A 21,799-nucleotide genomic window follows, 5' to 3' on the forward strand; every position below is an offset into this window, starting at 1 on the left:
GGAAGGTAGGGTCGGGAAGGGGTGAGGCACAGGATGATAGGAAAGGAGTGAACTGCTGGATTCTTAAATCACTCTGGATCTACACTGGACCTAGGGGAATGGGTGGCCTACTTATCAGATTCCTGATTCCTTCCCAGGAGAGAGGAGTGGAGGGCAAGAGGAGGAACACCTTGGAAATATGGCAACTTGACTGTTATTTAATGCTTTTTACTCTGCTCAGAGGCAAGGGAGAAGCCGGTGGCCATCAGTGTCTTTCCTTTTGTAAACCACAGGCTTGAGTTATCCTATTGCTCTGAAACCACAGGCCTCTTCTCATGTTCTATCATGTGGCCTGAGGAACCAGGTCCCCCTCCAGACAGCTTCCAGCGTAAATTTAAGCAGACCACCACATCTACATTCCTGACTTGTGGGTATTCAATTGCATGTGATTCCACTCACCATAACACGTTGCAAAATCCAAATGAATTTTATCAAGTGTAGCTACGACCAGTACTCTTAGCTCTACTGGATTGGATTTCTACAACATTCTTAGCTACTCATACTTTATAATTAATGTTAAACAGATTTTGCACAGCTCTGTCTTATCTGTTTACTTTAATGCTCCCTACCCTCTACCCTACCCTTTTGAGTCTTTCTCCTTCTTTTTTTTTTTGGAACCCCACTCTGTCACCCAGGCAGAAGTGCAGTGGCACAATCTTGGCTCACTGCAACCTCTGCCTCCCAGGTTTAAGTGATTCTCCTGCCTCAGCCTCCTGGGTAGCTGGGATTACAGGTACCCACCACCATGCCTGGCTAATTTTTTTGTATTTTTAGTATAGGCAGGGTTTCGCTCTGTTGACCAGGCCGGTCTCAAACTCCTGACCTCAGGTGATCTGCCCACCTCGGCCTCCCAAAGTGCTGGGATTACAGGCATGAGCCACTGCACCTGGCCTCTCCTTCTTCTTAAGGTCTAGCTAGTCTACACAGTTCTCCCAAATTTACTAATGCAAACACCTAATAGCTCTACTAGTTAATATTATGTCTGTCCTTATTTCTGGCACGGTAAGTTCTCTTTTTCTGACTCAACACTCTGTGATCACTACCTGCTCAGAGCCCTGGTTACCCACTTTGTACTCCAGCCTTCTCAAGATCAGGATCTGAGTTGTCCTTGGCAATCCCTCTCCTCAAGCTGGGAGCACTGCTCTCGGAGCCCTCACGGTGTATGGTAAGTGCCACCGCCACTGCCTACTCACTCAGTCCTCTGTACCTAGTTGATTCCCAGGTTCCCTTTAACAGGCTTCTCTTTACCCACTTGCTGGATGTCATTTCCCACCGGCGTCCTCCCTGAGTTGACAGCCAGTTTACCTCCAAATACTGGCTGTTCCTGGGAAAGTGTACTTTTCTTAAGCCAGGTTCCCCTTGCCACAATGTACACATATGGCCACCTCCAACTGTTGGTTTCCATTTCCAAAATTCGCTCATCCAACATTCATCACAGATTGACTGAGTACGTCTACATGCCTTGCACTCTGCTGTGCCCTGGCCAGCAGTGACAAAGGGAGGTTCGCCATTGGGGGCAAGTGCCCCATTGCCATTCTTCTGCTCACCTGTCTGCCCAGCGATGGAGGCACTCAGTCTGTGGGGGATCCTTGAAGACACCTTCAAGGTCACTCGGATCTGGTAATACCTAAGAAAAGAGAAGAGGACAGGATGCTGAAGATCAGGCTTCTTAATGTTGACTCTAAGAATACCTAGAATTAATCCTGAAAGCCATAGGAAATCAGGGAAGTTTCTTGGCAGCATGCACAATCATCTGGCATCAATGAGAAATGCATTTTGTCAGCAGAGTTGGAGAGGGAAGTGATGGGGCAGTGTTGGAGATTGGAAGTTGAGTTCACTTGAGATCACACAAGACTGAACAAGGTCGGAGGTGATGGGAATAGAGAAAAGAAAGAGATGGGTCATGTGACACAGTTTCATTAAGGGGTGTGGGTTTTATTTAGTCAAGAAAGGTTATTGTTATAGGAAAGTAGGTTATTTACACACGGTGGAGAATCCATCTATAAATTGGGTTTCTATCATATTGCAACACAGAAACCACTTCCTTTAGTAACACAGCTGCTGAGTTATTCTTCTTGGGGATGTTGCCAAATGCACTTTTCCCTGTGTATTTCACCTTCCTTAATTTTAACATAGCACTCCCATTTTCAAATTCCACCATTTCAGGACAATGTGCAGGTTCTCCTGATGTCAGTTAACTCTCTAATGTGCTGTCTTTTGCCCCAAGTACAGAAGCATCTTTTGAAGTTCTGTGCTTTGCAATTAATGACTTTTTGCTTGTAAGCACTTGAGGACATTTCTGGCATCATCATTGTTCTCTTCTTTTACTGATTTGAAACCCACTGTGAAATGGAATGTGAATAAACCGAAGTGAAATATAAGGAAAATGGACCATGAACACACCAGTCTCCTGTGGCTCATTGAGCTCATAGCTGGACGAGTACCCTGCTATTGACGTCCTTGCACTGCACATACACTCATAGAATGTTTCTGTTGGCAGTCTCATGCTTGTTTTTAATGTATAAATGATGAACAAAAATGAAGAGAAAAGGGCACTGGCGCTGGATTCATAGCTGCAGCATGAGTGACACATTTCCAGCTGCATGACGTTAAGTACATCACATAACTTCTCTGAACTTGTTCCTGTATCTGTAAAATGAATATATATATATTGAGATGGCATCTTGCTGTGTCACCCAGGCAGGCGTATAGTGGTATGATCTCGGCTCACTACAACATCCGCCTCCTGGGTTCAAGCAATTCTTCTGCCTCAGCCTCCCATGTAGCTGGGACTAGAGGCACGCACCACCACACCTGGCTAATTTTTGTATTTTTAGTAGAGACGGGGTTTCACCATGTTGGTCAGTCTGGTCTTGAACTCCTGACCTCGTGATCCACCTGCCTCAGCCTCCCAAAGTGCTGGGATTACAGGCGTGAGCCACCATGCCCGGCCAAAATGAGTATTTTTTAAAAGTACCTGCTATGACTTCTGTTTCCAGAAAGATGAAGTAGACAGACATACTTTACCCTATTTTTCACACTAAGCACAACAAAAACACTAACCATATATAGAAAACAAGCAAATTAAGATTCTTCAAGGTGGAGAGGAAAGCAGACAGGTTAGGGACCTCAGGACCCAAGGAAAGACATGCTGGTGAGGCTTCTGCATTTCCTGTTGCCTCATATATCCCAGACTGGATACTGGAGAAGCCAAGAAGCCAGAAAAGCTAATAGCCACCAACAAGAAAATTATACGAAAAAAGCCCTCTCCCTCCAGCCGAAGGATCAGGAAGAGAACAGCCTAGCAAGACAGAAAACTTTTAGGCAACAGCTGTCTACTCCAGTCAAGAAACAGAAAACACTGTGGGCCCACCTCCACCCACACCAGCAAAGGCAAAGTGGGAAGTCTAGACACCCGCCATCCCCAGACTGCATGAAAACACTGCATCCCCACCCAACTTGCCAAGAGAAGGACTTCAGCAGGGAGCCAGGCTTCCATCCCTAACAGATGGCAAAGAGAACCCCACCTGTTCAGTTGAAGTGGCGACCATGTAGGGAGCCTGGACCTCCACCCACCACCCCGCAGTAATGAGGGCATACACATGCTCACGTGATTTTCACAAAGGTGCAAACGCAATTCAATGGAGCAGAGATCGCCTTTTAAAATGAGTTGTCCTGAAGCAATCGGCTATCCATAGACAAAATAACAGCCACTACCGAACAAACAAACCTCAACTTTAATTTCATATCTTATAAAGAAACTATTAATAACTCAAACTAGATTGTGGACTTAAATGAAAAATATGAAACTATAAAACTATTGGGAAACAGATAAAATTTTAAAATTATTCATTTTTTCTTTCTTTGAGACAGAGTCTCGCTCTGTCACCCAGGCTGGAGTGCAGTGGTGCGATCTCGGCTCACTGCAACTTCCGCCTCCCGGGTTCAAGTGATTCTCCTGCCTCAGCCTCCCAAGTAGCTGGGATCACAGGTACCCACCACCATTCCCGGCTAATTTTTTTTATTTTTAGTAGCGACGGCGTTTCACCATGTTGGCCAGGCTGGTCTCGAACTCCTGACCTCAGGCAATCCACCTGCCTTGGCCTCCCAAAGTGCTGGGATTACAGGCGTGAGCCACCATGCCTGGCCTAAAACATATTCTAAACACAGAAGTAAGTAAAGAGTTTTTAGACTTGGTATGGAAAACATGAACCATAAAAGAAAAACATAATAAATTTTGTTTGTTTGTTTGTTTGCTTGTTTATTTTGAGAGATGAGGTCTTGCTATGTTGCCCAGGCTGGCATCAAACTCCTGGTCTCAAGTGATCCTCCCACCTCAGCTCCCCAAAGTGCTGGGATTACAGGTGTGAGCCACTGCACCCCACAGATAAATTTTAGTTCATTAAAACTAAACACTTTTGTGCTATGAAAGACACTGTTAAGATACAAGCTACAATGTGGGAAAAAATAGTTGCAAATCACATGTAGTGGACCTCAGTATCTGTGTATTCTGTATTTGGGAATTTGTTTACTTAATAAAATTTGTTTTAGCCCCAAATGCAACACTCACAGCACCTTTGTGGTCATTCACAGACATGAACACAGTGGTAAAAAGTTTGAATCTTCTGACACTCAGGTGCCCAACTGAGGTTAAGCAATACTACAAACAAGTATCCCTTTTGAATTTATTTATTCCCACATGTTTTTGTACTCTGTGCTTTTTGTTGGTGATTCCGCTGTTTGAGATGGACCCCAGGCATAGTACTAAAGGGCTGTCTAGTGTTCCTAAGGGCAGGAATGCTGTGATGTGCCCCATGGAGAAAGGATGTGTGTTAGATGAGCTTCACTCAGCTATGAGTTATAGTGCTGCTGACTGACATCAATGGTAATGAATCAACAGTACATATTAAGTGTGCGGTATCTTTAAACAGAAACACATAAAACAAGATTATGTATTGATCAGTTTGGCAGAAATGTGTCCAGAGGCTCACAGGAACCTAACCCTGTATTTCCCCCAGGAACAGTGGTTCAGCATTTGCTAATTCAGTATTCACAGTGACTTTACAGAACATACGACTGTAAATATTGAGAATTGACTATCTGACAAAGGACTATTATCTAGGATATATAAAGAACTCTTGGAACTCAGTAGTAAAAACAAACACATCAATTAAAAAGTGGGCAAACGCAAGAAAAATTTCACCAAAGGGGACACACAGAGGGCAAATAAGCTCATGAACAGATGTTCAAATGTTCATACACAAAACAGAGTATCAGTGCGGTCTCTATTAAAATGCCAGGTCAGGTGTGGTGGCTCATGCCTCTAATCCCAGCACTTTTGGGGGCCAAGGCTGGAGAATTGCTTGAGCCCAGCCTAGGCAATATATGGAGACCCCATCCTACAATAAATAAATAAATAAATAAATAAATAAATAAATAAATAAATAAGCTGGGTGTGGTGGCAGATGCCTGTAGTCTGTAGTCTCAGTTACTTGAAGGGCTGAGGTGGGAAAATCACTTGAGCACAGGAGGTTGAAGAGGAAGTGAGCTGAAATCACAACACTGCACTCCAGCCTTGGTGTCAGGCGGATACCTTACCTCAAAAACAAACAAACAAACAAAAAAACAATTCCAAGGGCATTTTTTACACAAATAAATAGTTCTAAAATATGTATGGAACCACAAAAGATATTAAACAGCTATAATACAATCTTGAGAAACAAGAAAAATGAACAAGGTAAAATGGCCACTTACAATCGAAAGAAAATATTTGCAAACAATATGTCTGATAAGGGATTAGTATTCAAAATGTATAAGAAAATCATGCAACTCAATAGCAGTAATAATAATAATAATAATAATAATAATAATCCAGTTTAAAAGGACAAAGGACCTGAATGCACATTTTTCCAAAGAAAACATTCAAATTACCAACACGTTTGTGAAAAAGTACTCAGTGTTACTAATCATCAGGGAAACACAAATCAAAACCACAACAACATATCACCTCATACATTTTAGGATAGTTACCATGACAAAGACAAGAAATAACCAGTGTTGATGAGAATGTGGAGAAAAGAAAACCCTTGTATTCTTTTCTGGTGAGAATGTAAATTGGTACAGCCATTATGAAAAATAACATGGAGGTTCCTCAAAAAAGTAAAAATAAAATTGCCATATGACCCAGACACCCCTCTGCTCGTGTATACCAACAGGACGTCAAAGTCAGCACCTCATGGAGTGATCTGCACCTCCACCTTCGCTGCGGCATTAGTCACAATAGCCCAGATACAGAAACAACATAAGTGCCCAGCAATGGATCAACGAATAAACTGTGGAATACATATCAATGTACACATACACACATACACACACAAACAAGGGAATGTTATTCAGCCTTTAAAAGAAAAAAGAAGATACTTCCATTATCAACAACATGGATGAAACTGAAGAACATTATGCTTAAGTGAAATAAGCCAGATACAGAAAAAAAAATACATGATCTCACTACATGTCGAACATTTTTAAAAAAGGAAGTCAAACACATAGAAAGAGAGAATAGGATGATAGTTACCAAGAACAGAGAAGGGAAAGAAAGAAGAAATGGGGAAAGGTAGGTCAAAGAGTATAAACTTGCAGTTATATAGTATAAATAAGTTTAGAGATCTAATGTACAGCCGGAGGATTGTAGTTAACAATATTGTATTGTGTACTGAAAATCTGCCAAGAGAACAGATTTTAGATGTACTTACCACAGAAAAATTTAAAATAAAAAAAGAAGGCCACTTTGGAAGACAGTAGATATGCTACTCTGCTCACATATAATGATCATTTCACTGTATATTTGTTTATCAAAACATCATGTTGTATACTTTATACACAATAAAATAAATGTTTAAAAAAGATATTCAACATCATCAGACAAAATACTAATTAAAACCACAATGAGATGCTACAATGCACTCATCAAAATGACTAAAATAAAAAACATTGACAACACCAGATACTGGCAATTATGCAGGCAAAGTGGATCACTCACACATTGCTGGTGGAAATGTAAAATGGAACAGCCACTCTGGAAAACGTTAGCTAGCTTCTTTAAAAATTAAACACACGGCCGGGCGCGGTGACTCACGCCTGTAATCCCAGCACTTTGGGAGGCCAAGGCAGGTAGATCACGAGGTCAGGAGATGGAGACCATCCTGGCTAACACGGTGAAACCCCGTTTCTACTAAAAATACAAAAAATTAGCTGGGTGTGGTGGCAGGCGCCTGTAGTCCCAGCTACTCAGGAGGCTGAGGCAGGAGAATGGCGTGAATCTGGGAGGCGGAGGTTGCAGTGAGCCGAGATCGCACCACTGCACTCCAGCCTGGGCGACAGAGCGAGACTCCATCTCAAAAAAAAAAAAAATTAAACATACAACTGTCAAACAACCCAACAATCGCCCTCCTAGGCATTTCTCTTACAGAAATAAAAACTTACTTATGAAAGAACTTGTTCAAAATGTTTACAGAAGCTTTATCCACAATTCTAAAAACTGAAACAACCCAGATGTCCTTTAGTAAATGAATAAACTGTGGAAACAACTCCTCAATAAATAAGAATGAACAATTCATACACGGAACAATCTGGATGGATCTCCACACAGTTGTGCTCAGCAAAAGAAGCTAATTTGAGAAAGGTGTCTATTTCCATTTATATGGCATGTTTAAAGTTGCAAAATTATGAAAATAGAATACAGATTAGTGGCTGCCAGGGGTTGGGGAGCGGATGGGAGAGAGAGGCAAGTGGGTGTGGCTATAAAAGAGCAACATAAAATGTGAGATCCATGTGGTGATGAAAATCATTTGTACCCTGACTGTCCATATCAATATCCTGACTGTGAAATTGTACCATAGCATTACAAGATACTACCATTAAGGAAACTAGATAAACATTATATGAGATGTCTCTGTACTACTTCTTAAAACTGCATGTGATTCTACAACTAACTCAAAATAAAACATTTAACTGAAAAACATAAAAGGCATCTGTCCTGTTCAACAGGAAAATCACAGTGAAAGGATAAGGCTCCATACCAACTGGAGAAAACGCAAATGCCTACAGGGGCCAGGCAAATTACAAAAATGAGATTGTAAGAAAACCTTGGGTTCCACCTAATCTATCTTTTTATTTTCTGCTTTTGATGGATATATGGGTCCAGAAACAATAACCTACCATTAGAAAATCCCAGTGGAAGCACATTTACAAATGACCATGACGTGTGCCTCTGTGTGAGGGCAGCGGTGGACACCTTGGCCACAGGAGCAGCTGCTACTTAGCAGTAGCTTATTACGACCCTGCAGAAACGTTGACTGCATGTTGCTAGATCTTTCCGTTTTTCAGGGGAAGACAGAAATTTAATTTTGTAATAAAACATCTTTAAAATGCTAAATATTGGTTCACAAATCAATGGCAATAACAACAGCAACATCAGCAACAGCAAAAACAATTAGCAGTGGCAGCCATGGCCACGACATTAGCAATAAAGCACTGTGTCAACAAGATAAAACACATTTGCAGGCTCAATCCTCATGGGCCAATAATTGGCAAACCCTGATTGACACAAATGCAAGATGTTACTTTTAGCGTTTCTTTAATAAAAGATCTATGTATTTCAGTAATTTCATGAAGAAGGAAAAGGACACGAATCCCATCAGCACCGCCACCAACTGTCACGTTGTAACGGCGCCTTCTCTGAACATATTAATACAATGCGTCAGTCATTGCCAGGGGCTATGCATCCCTCTCCCATCCCACTGCACTTGTAGGGGTTACAGCTATGCTCAAGATTTATTAAGCATTTATGTGGCAGGACCTGTACTAGCAACTTCCATGTATGCAATCTTGGTTGATCCTCCATAAATCCTATGTGAAAGCAAGCAGCAGCTCAAGGGTAAACGAAGGAAGGCATTGAGCCATTGGAAAGATCTAACCAGTTATCCAAAGCCACAGAGCTGGCAAAGGGCAACTAGGATTCTAACTCCAGAGATGGGTGTTTCCTTTTCCCTGATACACCTCATAGGAAGCACATTTTGTTGTATAGCTAAGTCTCTTTCATGGCTGATTCCAAAGTGCTCTCGAATTGTTTCTTAGAAGCCCTTGATGCTACTGAATCTTACTTCAAGAACTTAATTATATTGAACTTCAGAAGCTTAATAGGAATAGGGTGAAAGTTTACATTTCAATTAGGTTGACCCATTCAGGTTCTGTCCTGATTAAATAGAATGCTAAAACTGCTTTAGTAATTCCCTTTTATCTTATGGGAAATTTCTACCAGGTCATAAATCCATAAACCACATATTCATATGTGATGTGCAAGACACTGTTTGATCCCCATAGGATGTCTTTAATGTACTTACCAAGATTTCTGTCTTAAAGATGGGAAAATTAACATTTAGTGATAAAGATTCGTGCAAGTTCACAGACTCAGTAAATAAATCTACAAGTTTTTTTTTGTTTGGTTTGTGTATTTTTGTTTTGTTTGTTTGTTTGTTTTTTGAGACAGAGTCTTGCTCTGTCACCCAGGCTGGAGGGCAGTGGTGCAATCTTGGCTCACTGCAACCTCTGCCTCCCAGGTTCAAGCAATTCTCCTGCCTCAGCCTCCCAACTAGCTGGGATTACGGGAGCATGCTACCACACCCGGCTAATTTTTGTATTTTTAGTAGAGACGGGGTTTCACCATGTTGGCCAGACTGGCCTTGAACTCCTGACCTCAGGTGATCTCCGCGCCTTGGCCTCCCAAAGTGCTAGGATTACAGGCGAGAGCCACTGGGCCCAGCCTCCAAGTATCTTTTAACTATCTTAGAGCCATCTCCTACTACCTGGGGTCAAAGAAGTTATCATAAAGAAGGGAGCAGTTTGCTTAAATTGTTGGAGAATGATCAAATGGCAAAATATGATGGGCCATTAGTTTCGTCACAATGGGGAAAGAAGCTAGGAGATGGAAAACTTCAGACAGTATGCTGATGTGTTGAGATAGCCTAGATTTGCACAGGACTCCTTCTGGGATATAGTAATAAAAAGTCACCCTTTATTGATTTCCATCTGTGTGACTGGCACTAAACTATGCCCTTTACATAATGTGGTAGGCATAATCACACCCCACAACCCCTGACATATACCTCCTAAAGTTCAGAACCTGTAAATATGTTGGCAAAAGAGAATTAAGTTTGCAGATGAAATTAAAGCTGTTAATCAGCTGGCCTTGAAATTTAGAGATTATTCTAAACGTCATGGGTATACTCAATGCAATCACAAGAGACTTTTCCTTATAAGAGAAAGGAAGAGGCAAGAGACAGTGAGAGAGGGACAGACTAGTACAATGTGAGAAAGACTTGACCAGCCATTGCTGATCACCAGCCAAGGGATGCAGGCAGCCTCTATAAACTGGAAAAGATAAAGAAACAGACTCTTCTACTGCATGGAGACTCCTCTAGAGCCTGCACACGGTAATACAATCCAGCAGGAATACTGACTTTAGCCCACATTTCAGAATTCTAACCTGCAGAATTCTAAGGTAATAATGTAATGTTGTTTTAAGCCACTTAGGTTATGGCAATATATTATAGCAGTAATTGTAAACTAATGAATACAGGCTTTCAAATTTCCTCCTCGTGACAAAACCAATAGACGGGAATAAATATCCTCATGTTAACAACACACAAATTGTGACTCAGAGAAGTCAGGTAATTTGCCCACAGTCACATAGCTAATCAATGGATAGTTTAGGGATTAAAATGCAGGGCCATTTGGCTAGCACCAAGCTTATTTTAGGGAAGGCAAAGACAGGTGCTGTAACGTTACAAGCCCACCTCAATTTCCTCATCACTCTTATCACAGGAGCCCAACTGGATTCTCGCTCTGATCACTAACTTTCTAATACCATCTCTCGTTTCATGTATTTCATTGTTTTCTCAAAAGCACCTTGAGAATAAGAATGCTACTATTTACTTCTTTTGTATTCCTTAGAGGTCTCACAGCTGTGCCAGAGAGAGAAAAGCAACTAACGAACATCTGTTCTCAGTTGATTAGAGAAATATCCATTACCACCAGCCACTGAAGGAGACAAGCCATGCCCCATTCATCTCTGTATCCCCAGAAACTAAAAGAGGACTGATGTGGTTGGCATTCAATAAATGCCAGGTGAAGGAATGAATAAGTGAAAATTCTAAAAACAAAGATTTCCCCAGACAACGGTGTTCTACTATCCAATCCTACTATACAGTTCTGTGAGTGATAAAGAATCCACATGCAAATTTTGTAAAATGAGGAGTAATATTCTACAATGGGAATACAGAAATCTGTGACATTTTGTCAAAATCATTTTTCATAGCAGTATAGCATGAAACAACTGCTCTGACTCAGGGGCATCTGACATGACCTAAAATACAAATTATTATGAAAAGTCAAACACAGATAATCTGGAGTCTGAACACCTAAGTCCCCAAAGCCAGGTTGGAAAACTTAACGCTAGTAACTTTCCCTCCCTGAGCCTCTCTCTCCTCATGGGTGAGGAAAGCCATACTGGTACCAGCCTTGCAGAATTATTGTGAGGCAGGAACAGGAGCGTCCATGGCAAGCATGGGCATGGCATGATGCTCAACCCCATATTTCATTAAAGATATAATGTCTTCATTGCTATTCCCTAAGACATGTGTGAGACACAGCCTCCCACCTCCAGGATCCCAGTCTATTCTCTGGCATCACAGCTGGGATGAAGCTGGGAGAAGGCATGATGCTTTTGGTGGGACACGTTTCAGGGATGCCTGCAGGATATAGTATATGATTATACCAAACAGCACACTCCAGATGTAAATGGTTGGCTATGATATGGGTGTGCCCACACGGCTGGGCGAAAATTATCTTAGAGACTTGTGAAGCAATATAGCATTTTGATTAAGAGGGTAAGCTCTGAAAATCTGCCTGCCTCTGACTGTGTGACCTTGAATAAATCACTGTCACAGTGTCCCTGTGCTCAAGGTCCTCACGTATAAATGGGGATAGTAATGATAGTAATGTTCCTCATAGTGCCATTATAAGGATTAAATGATTTGTAATATGCGAAGTGCTTATAATGCCTGGCAAGTATTGAGTCTAAATGAGTGCTTTTTAATAATAGGCATAATAAAAATGATGATGATGAAGATGGCTTTATGAAGGCACCTTGGGCACCCAGCATCGTACTTGTCACATGATAAGGGAATGACTCCCCTCTTTCTGTCTGTTCACCCAGGTGTCGAGGTCCCTGTGAAGAGGAGTGAAGTGTCCTTGCTTGCACCTCAGGAATTACAAGAGAGCCGCACTCGCTGTGACTGCCAGCACAGGTCACTGGAAACTGTGAGCATGACTCTCTCAAAACCGGTCTTGTCTACATGAGCTTCAGGAGGGAACCACGGAAGGAATAATGGAGACAGGCAGACATAGACTCAAATTCCCAAGGATTCAAAACTTGCAGAGGCTCAGTTCCCTTATGTTTAAAGTATACACTGTACGATGAACGTGCAGGGGAACTTTGTTTTTAAATGACAGTGAAAACATTGCATATGGCAGGGACTCTGTAAATGGTAGCCATGATCACAGCTTCCCATAAAGCATGTACACATTTCTATAAGCAGCGTTAGTGGAGACTCAGAACAGCTCCTCTGCCCCACACCTGACAAGGGTGGTGCCTACTTCAGGGCAAGTTGGCAGAGGATCAGGATATGAGCTAAGCTTCCTCTGGTCTGGCTAGGGGAGGAGACCCTCTCCTGTGCTATATTGTTCCCCAAAAGGCTGAGTCAACTGAGAGTCAAAACTAACTCCAGATTGCTTGATACTGTAGGTGTTTCCAGTGGGTTCTGAAAAGCCCAATTAAATACTGGCAGTCCTGTCCTCAGTCTTGTCCTAACAGTGGGACACCATGACAGAATTAGCAATAAATGCAATCAGTGGCTTTCTCTCCTTTGAAAAACTAATGCCCCACAATCTAATGATAGTCAGCTATGGGGAAACTGCATGAGGATTTATAAATAACTAGAGAGGTGAAATATTTTCTCATATGGCCAGGTATGATAAATATAACCTGCCCTACCTCCATCTTTATAAAGAACTGCCATTTGCCTAGACCTCACCTAATGAGCTGCCACACTGCTCTTCCCAGTCTCTTTGCCAGCAGGACACCTGGCACCATCTGGAATCCCAGCCTCACATAGCTGGCCCCCACCTGACAGGGGAAGACACTGTGATGTGGAGGTGACGCACTCATAGGTTGACAGTATGCACCCACCACTGTAGGACTATGAACCATTCTTTTGCATTTTATTGGCCTCAATGGCAATTACTGACATACTTTTCCAAGGAAAGTCCACTCCAATATTTCAGCAGAACTTGTCTGGATACTTTGATATAATCACAATATAATAATTCATTCAGATTCCACCAATGTTTACTGTGATGATCCTCTGTATTTCTCTACCCACATTCTCCTTGTTGACCCAGAAGGTTCTATGTGGCTCATGCTGAATTTCCTGCTCACTATCCATAAACTTCTCTTTCCTTACAAAGCAAAGCCAGGTTTTCTCAGGGGAATTACTATACCTACCTAAAAATATCCACCCTTTGCTGACTCCCTTGCAGCTAGGAGAAATCTCATGACTCCCCTCTTGGCTAATGAAATAAAAGTGCACATTGGCAGGTAAAGCAGACAGGAAATGACTCTTGGGCTGTTTGTCTCATCTCTTAATTTGTGAATATATCCAAAAATATAATTGTGGTTGTTAAAGAAACCTTTCTCCAGCCATGAGTATTAAAAAGCCATTTGCTAAGCACGGAAGAGCAGAAAGAGAAGTCTGAGTTCTTACTGTCCCTGGTGACATGGTGGTGCTGTCTACTTCTGTGTTTCTTGTGGTATCTTGTGCTAGTTAAGCCAGGGTAAGTTATATGCTTGATTATTTGAAGCCAAACACACCTCTTACTGTGGGATCTGATTGCAGGACCCTCCTGGGCCATACTTCGTGTAGGTGAAAATTCAGAAGAGTTGACACAGACAGTCTGACTTCTCTCACTGCCTTTTTTGTCTGAAAATGGAAAACTCAGCTTTGCCTTGCATAAGAGCCATTAAAATGTAAGAATCTAGGTTGGACTTCTGTGTAGAAGTAAAGCAGATATTTTTTATATACCATAATTCAAGGTTACTTAGTGGAAAACAAAGGCTGTCTTCATGTGGCTGAACCTAATTCCCTGGCATTCTCCAACAGGGCTTGGGGCCAAAGCCACAGGTGACAGGCAAGTGCTTCTTTCTTAATTCTCTGTGCACATACCCATCCAGGAAACTTGAGGGTAGTAAGTGGTCAAAGGCAGAAATTGCAAATCGCCGTGTCCCAGCCAACTATAAACCAGTTGCATTTTCTGCCATTTTTCAATCCTTTGTGTCTAGCACTATGTGGCATCCACACTACGAGAGATCACATTTAATTCTGATGAAAATTCTATGAATTGTACGTTGTCATTCCCATATACAGCTAAGGAAGTAAGGTTTTACAAACTCCTGCAGTCACATGACTCCTAAGTCAGGTAGGAGATCTATGTAGTATTAGATAGCATTTATTCTTCAATTTCTTTTAAATAATTGAGGAATTCCTTAAAAGAAAGTAAACATTTCCAGCCAGACCACTCACCTCTAAAAACTAGTAATGACAAAGGGTAATGCCATTTGCCATTTTTGCAGAATCTTAAAAGTCCAAACAAAATTATTTCTTCTTGCCACAGGAAATGTTTAAAAATATCAAACCAGTGATTTCCCTGAATTACCAAAACCACAGAAACTCAGAATGGAAAGAATAATCAGCAGCTATTACTTTGATACCTGACAGTGTTCCAACCACTATGCTCACCACTCCTAGATCATCTCATGTAATCATCAAAACCATCCCTGTATGGTGGAAACAAATATTAATATCCTTTCAGAAAAACGAGGTAAGATTCAAAGAAGGTAAACTATTTTTCCAAGTTTCTGCAACTTGTAAATTGGAGAGCTGAGACTCAAGCCCAAGAAATCTGATTTGTGAGTGGGTGCTCGTAACAACTATACAATATACCCTATCCTGACCAGGGGAAGAATTAATTAAAAGTCCTGGTTTTATCTACAGGAAGCTGAAAAGCAACTTACATGTAACCACTTAGCTAATGTGCACAAATTCTCTTTGCATTAAGTACTGTTCAATCATTTTACATTAAAGAAAATTCAAGCAAAAATGAATTAGATAACTTTCCCAGGATAAGTAGTAGAGTCAGGATTCAAACAACACAGTCTGATTTCAAAGCCCATATTCTTTCTTTCTTTCTTATTTTAGACACTGTGTCTCCTCTGAGGGCTAGAGTATTCCCTAGAAATCATTAACCCCCTTAGATTAAAAAAAATCAGAAAATTTAAGTTACAAAACAAATATCAAAGCTATGAATGAAAACACTGGGTTGTAGGCACTTAATAAACATTTGTCCAATTAAATTGTGTTTAAATGGAGCCTCCGCAGAAGCCCAAAAATAGTTGCTGCATGCTGATTGTGCACGCCTTCAGGTCCTTTAACTTCACATTGGTATCTTGAAATTGGCCTTGGTGGGAGTATTTATAGCATGTAACTGGACAAATATCATAAATCTTTGTTTTGAAGAGCCAGTTTTTACACATCTATCAGCACCACTGCTCCACCTCCTTCCATCACCACCACCGCTCCATCCTGTTAACCAAAGGAAATCTGAAATCCAAACAGAGGAAATAAATGGGCGATCTGGAAACATTTCAAGAAAATCACTGTTGGGTTGGATTCAAACTGTTGAGCCTTCAGGAAATATATATATATTGCTCAGAGAATCCTCATTGAATAAATCTAGCTAATTAAGTTCTTACAAGCTGCAGGGAAGAATGACCTCTATCAAATGTATGCCTTTTGTACATAAACTTGGAAGTCTGAACAGAATGGCTATAACTTCTCCCATTGCCTCCTCTTCTCATTCATATTAAAACAAAACAAAGCAAATGAACAGCATTAGCAACAACCCTAATGGTGCTTTTTGTGTCAACTTAAAGCAAACTAACTCTCTGAGCTTCAGTTTTCTCATTTGCAAATGAAGATTTCAGTTATCTTCTGGAGTTAATATAGAAATCAAAATCAATGTGTGTCTAGCAAAACTGGGCTTCAACGAATGGTGGGTATCATTACTGCTATGGTTATCTTTGCACATCTACCCTAAATACATTCATCAGCAAATATCTGTACTCCTAGAAGGAGGCCCCTTAAGGAACTCAATCCAGCAACATAAGTAGCTTAGTTGGAGTGACTGTATATAAAAAAATATGAGATTGCTGAGCTGCTGGGAAACTGAAAAGTGCTTCCCCATCCTTGCATCTCCCTTTGCTACTTTTATTCATATGGGCTGATGGACCTGTTGTTCCTATCTAATGAGTCAACTCAGATGGGATTCTAGGTTGCATGAGTGGCCATGTGTCAGTGTTGTGCTCAGAGAAGTTGCTGCTGCTGGTCTGTCATCCAGGGAGGTACCATTTGCAGGTAAAATGAAAGTTCCTTCTAGAGAGCCAGTATGAAACATCATTACAAGATGTCAGATACAGTGGATGCCCAACAGGTGTCAGTCCTCTTCCCTTTGGATTCAAGGGAGCATTTCATTTTCTTTGTATTTGTATGGGTTGATTAAATGAGCTTGGTTGAAGCAGGCCTTCAAGCGACTTGCACAGCTTGAAATGTCACGAGTAATTTAAAACCTCAGACCAGAAAATTTGTCGTGCAATATCACACTGTGACAGGAGTTTCTGCAGAGAGAATTTTTCTGATTGGCAAAACCAGAACCTGCAACTAGTTCCAAGCAGTCAGAAGGTGGGAGCAGAGTTGAAAAGCAAAACACCTCACAAGTCTTTCGTGCAGAAGGATCAAAGGCATGAAGTGAAAACACACGATAGAATCCAGGTGCTCAGAAAGACCAGGTTTTAAATGCTGGATTTGCAGTTTACTAATGGTGCATGACTCCAAACAATTCATTTTACCTCTCTGAGCATTTGGTTTCTCATGTTAACATTTTTTATGGGGAACAAATGAGATAAGATATGCACAACACCTGGTACGGTGTAGGAGACACAGTAAGCACCAAGTCCTTCTAAAACTGTAATTTAATTATTATTATAATTCTGACATTCATATGTTGCTAATTGAAAGTAGACATAGAAAAGGGGAAGAAGTCTTCCAAAGACTTGCAAGGTCTGTGCTAGACCTCATGACTGCTAACGTTGGCCCATCATCCAATTCATTATACCCATATAATTGAACACAATTTAATTCTAGGATATGTATTAATATGAAGTGATAAGAAAATACTCTCTACAAGTAGGCTGTTACCTTATTGTTCCTGTTACCTTATTGTTCCTTTCAGGTACTCTGTAAATATCAATAATAAGCAGAATATCAGCGTGAAAACAAAGGAAGCCACCAGTTCTTGCAAGTCAACCATGTGTCAGGCAAGACTCTTGGTGATTTATATTCATTGTCACATTCTACCTGGACAATATTCGAAAAAGATTCTCCCAATATTCCTCCTCCAATATTCCTATGAGGAACCTGAAGTTCAGAACAGAAAGTATCTTGCTCATAGACTGTAGCTTACAAGAAAAACTGGGATGCAAGGTCATGGCTATGAAACTCCAAAGACAAAAATATTCTCAAAATTTGTCAAGTCATACATAATGGCTACCCACTGAAATGTCACTGGGGTACATAAAATGACCCATAATAGCATGAAGGGTGCAAACATTCACAAGTCATGCCAGTAATCGTGATGGAAAAAGCCATTGCAAGCTTTGTGTCCACATCATTCAAATTCTTGCTGCTCAGCTATGCTCAACTGTAAATTAAACATTGCTGAGGACAAGGCACCAAAACAGTGGCTGAGAATACAAGAAGGAATGATGGACTAGTCCCTGACTTGGAGGAGCTTACAGTCTAACAGAGAACAAAACCAATTTCACAAATTACAATCGTAATCATAGGAAAACCCTCAGGAATTCCAAGGGGGTAAGAAAAAGAGTGAGGTTAACTCAGAGTGGGAACAGATTGCCTTTAGTAGAAGACAGGAGTTGATTTAAGGAAGAAGTAAATTTAAAACTAAAAGTCCCTACAAGGTAGTAGAACATATGAGAGAGACTTCACATTGCAAGAAATAGCCAAGAGTACAAAGCCAATAAAAACAGCAAAATGGTTGGAGCAAAAATTGGTATCTTTGATGTCAGTAATTTTCATCAGGGCCTTATTATCATTCTTGTCTCGGGGAACAAGCCTAAAACTGCATTCAGTGTTTCTATATTCCCTGGAGAACCCCAGCATACTTCTTCAGTTTTAGAATGTAGGCCATGACCCAGAGATGATTGAGATGCTGGTAGACAGAGATGCCCTGTAAAGAAATTTTGTGCATGTTGCATATCTCTACACATGAGCTCACCTGACTTATTCAGGTTTCACCCATTTTACAACTCTAAATGAATGCTGATGAAGCTTACATGTCATTTTGGCTCACTCCTAAGAACAGGTAGGTCTTGACCAGGCTGGGGAAGATGGGACAGCATTTAACCTATTTATGCCTGAGGTTGCAATTTTTTGAAATTTTGTGATCAGACCTTGGCAATGACCTTGAGCAGTAGGATATAAATAACTTCCACATGCTTAGCTTTCCAATAATGGAACAGTAGGCACAAATCGCTAAGGTGGAGGAACATCTTGGGGAAATGCAGGAGGGCAAGTCCTAGAGAGCATTGTAGGAACCCTGGGGAGTTGACCTTGGCCAGAGTATGGGATGGGTAACAAGGAAGTGCAAATAGATACTTCCTTCCCAACCATTTACTCTAATAAGTGTTACTATAAAAATAGATGGCCCGAGCCACCTTCCACCAGAGGATATAAGTGTCGTGGTTAAGGGAATCAACCATTAAATCAAACAGAGCTGGGTTTGAGTCATCACCTCCCAGCTTAGGAAAATTACTTAATCTCTGTGAGCTACTATTCCCTCCTTTGTAACATGCAGATGAACAAAGATCCAATTCATAAGGTTGAGTGAGGGAGACATATAAAAGTTTGCCACAGCCCAGAGAAAGTCTTCAATAGTTATGAGACTATTTGATGAAAGGTGCATGTATATACTGTACGTACTCAGAAAATGCATGATGCCTAACTTATCATTTTGGATGATGTCATGTTCTCCTCTGTTTTCTTTGGAAACAAACAAAACACCCACAAATAATACAGTACAAGTAACAGTTTATGCATGGGCTACAATGACAGGTAAAGTAGGCCACCGAAAACTCCATAAACAAACAGCCACATAGATGATCAGTTGAAAAGCAGACAGTGAGGGACAGAGATAAGTAGATGTTGGGTAGGTAAATAGAGAGATACAGATGGATGGATGGGCAGATGGAAAGATAGATAGAGAGAAACAGAGAGAGAGAGACGATAGAGGAACAAACACAGTCACCAACTGTTTTGTCACAGAAAAGATCTCTGACCAATTTCCAGCTCCTTCCACCAGCATGTGTCTCTTTTGAGAATAAACCTTCATAACCCTGAATCATGATTCCCTCCCTTGGCTCCCTGTGTCTCTTAATTGTTTTTTGATATGAAAACTCCCAGGTGTCTGAAGTCATTCTGAAGATTTCAAGGGATTTCATTATGCGTGTAGGAATTTCCATTTCCTCATCAATCAAATCTTTATTTCTGCAAAACTGTTCAGACAGAACAACAACAAAAAAATTCCCTTGGCTCCATTTGATAGGAGATGTATTCTGTAATTACAATGGGGGATTGTGTTTTAACCAAAAGATCATACATGAGGCAAATTGTCTTTGCAGAACTCCTCACTGGCTGAAGTGAGGAGCAGGTAGAGTGAGGATTCTGGGGTTAGACAGACATGGGGAAGCTGTAAACTCACCTCACAGCTTTGTTGTGAGGGTTCATGAGGCAGTAGGTGGGAGAACTCAGCCCCACATCTGGTAAGCTACTGCAACTTTGGTTATAGTTGTTAATATTAATTCAAACATTATTATCGCTCCAGAAAAAGCCCTGGGTTCCGTGTAAGAAGATCTGGGTCAGGAAGTTTGATATATGTGACCATATAAATATTAACGAATTGAATAGAAGGGAGAAGGGAGAGAGTCCCAATGTTTAAGAAAAGAATGCAGAGACTGCTTGATAAAGTTACGTTGAACAGAACATAAGAATGCTGGCTTGCATCTGGGCATGCTCTCAACCAGCTAGTTAGTGGCAAGCTGTCTGATGGGCTTGTTCTTGCCCAGTCTCTCCAGTATCCTCTTCCCACCCCAACTCACTCCTCACTCATACCTTTTCCTAACGATAATGCCCAGGCAGCTGCTCTTATTTCTCAAGTAAAGCACTGGTTGCTTATTTTTACTATCAATTGCCTTTTCTTATACGTCTCCCTTAACCTGTAATCAAAGTGTCGTGAGTTCCAAGTTGTGGCTGCTGCTTTATGTGGTTCAGGGCAATGTCAGTCTCTGGTGGACAGAAAGCCACCATTTCCCTGGGCTTTCTTTGTCTTTGAGTACTGGGAAAAGCAAACACCCAAGTTCTGCAAGAGCAGAGCCTAGAAAAGTCCAGACACCTCTGAATCCACAGGCACATGGCAGGCCCACAGAGAATACGCATCTCACGATAACAATCTTGCTGAAACTTTTCCTGCTCAAAGGCACTGCCCTTTTCAAATAAAAATAGTACAACTGCTGGCTACCAAGCATGGAATCACTGCCCTGTGCTGCCGCCGAGTCTGGGAGGACACCTTATCTCTAGACTTCAGCAAACCCCCTAAGCATGCTCATCCTCAGATTATTAATGAAGGAAGTCAACTCACAGAGGTTAAGTGGCTTTTCCCAAGGCTGTGATACTGATAATTAGCCAAGCAAGATCCAAGGCAGCTCCATCCACTCTTACATCCCTGTGCTCTCATTACCTCCCCTCTGCACTTTTTCTGAGCAGGACTACATTTTGGAAGGTCCCACATTTCAGGCAATCAATGATCTCCGGAATAAGCTGTCAGCCACTCTCATATAAATGTACTTTTTTTTTTTTTTTTTTTTTTGAAATGGAGTTTTGCTCTTGTTGCCCAGGCTGGAGTACAGTGGCATGATCTCAACTCACTTCAACCTCCACCTCCCGGGTTCAAGCGATTCTCCTGCCTCAGCCTCCCGAGTAGCTGGGATTACAGGCATGCGCCACCGCGCCCGGCTAATTTTGTATTTTTAGTAGAGATGGGGTTTCTCCATGTTGGTCAGGCTGATCTTGAACACCCGATCTCAGGTGATCCACCCGCCTTGGCCTCCCAAAATGCGTTAGTTTTAGTCCTGCCTCCCTGGCATGCCACATATGGTAGGTGCTAGGAAACAATTTCCAACTTAATGCAAAGTTCCAAAAACATGAGGTACTGACTAATGAATGGCTCCAATCACGGACACATTACTTGGAAAAGAAATATATTTGGGTGTGTATTTCATCATCTGACTCAGGCATTCAAGTTGCTAATCAAAGGTCTTCCCAGCATTTTTATCAATAATGTGTAAACCCCAAATAGTTTCTTTTATGATACAAGGCTTCAAGGAATATAATGGCTCTTCTATTTTTAGGATGACAGAAAATAGATTAATTCCTTTTTAAAAGCAGGTCTAAAAATAGTC

The 21,799-nt window shown here is 41.2% G+C and overlaps 1 protein-coding gene across 4 annotated transcripts in view; it reads right to left on the minus strand.

The window, feature by feature from the left end:
• The window catches only part of FAM135B (family with sequence similarity 135 member B), a 364,989-nt gene that overhangs the window by 180,152 nt on the left and 163,038 nt on the right, over window positions 1–21,799 (minus strand). For all 4 annotated transcript variants that reach the window (XM_030794947.1, XM_012506834.2, XM_030794946.1 and 1 more), the window contains one exon: window positions 1,587–1,666. In XM_030794947.1, the coding sequence (XP_030650807.1) occupies window positions 1,587–1,666 (80 nt within the window). The remainder of the gene's footprint in view (window positions 1–1,586; window positions 1,667–21,799) is intronic.

Source organism: Nomascus leucogenys, chromosome 16 (genome assembly GCF_006542625.1).
Source record: "Nomascus leucogenys isolate Asia chromosome 16, Asia_NLE_v1, whole genome shotgun sequence".
NCBI classification, from domain to species: domain Eukaryota; kingdom Metazoa; phylum Chordata; class Mammalia; order Primates; family Hylobatidae; genus Nomascus; species Nomascus leucogenys.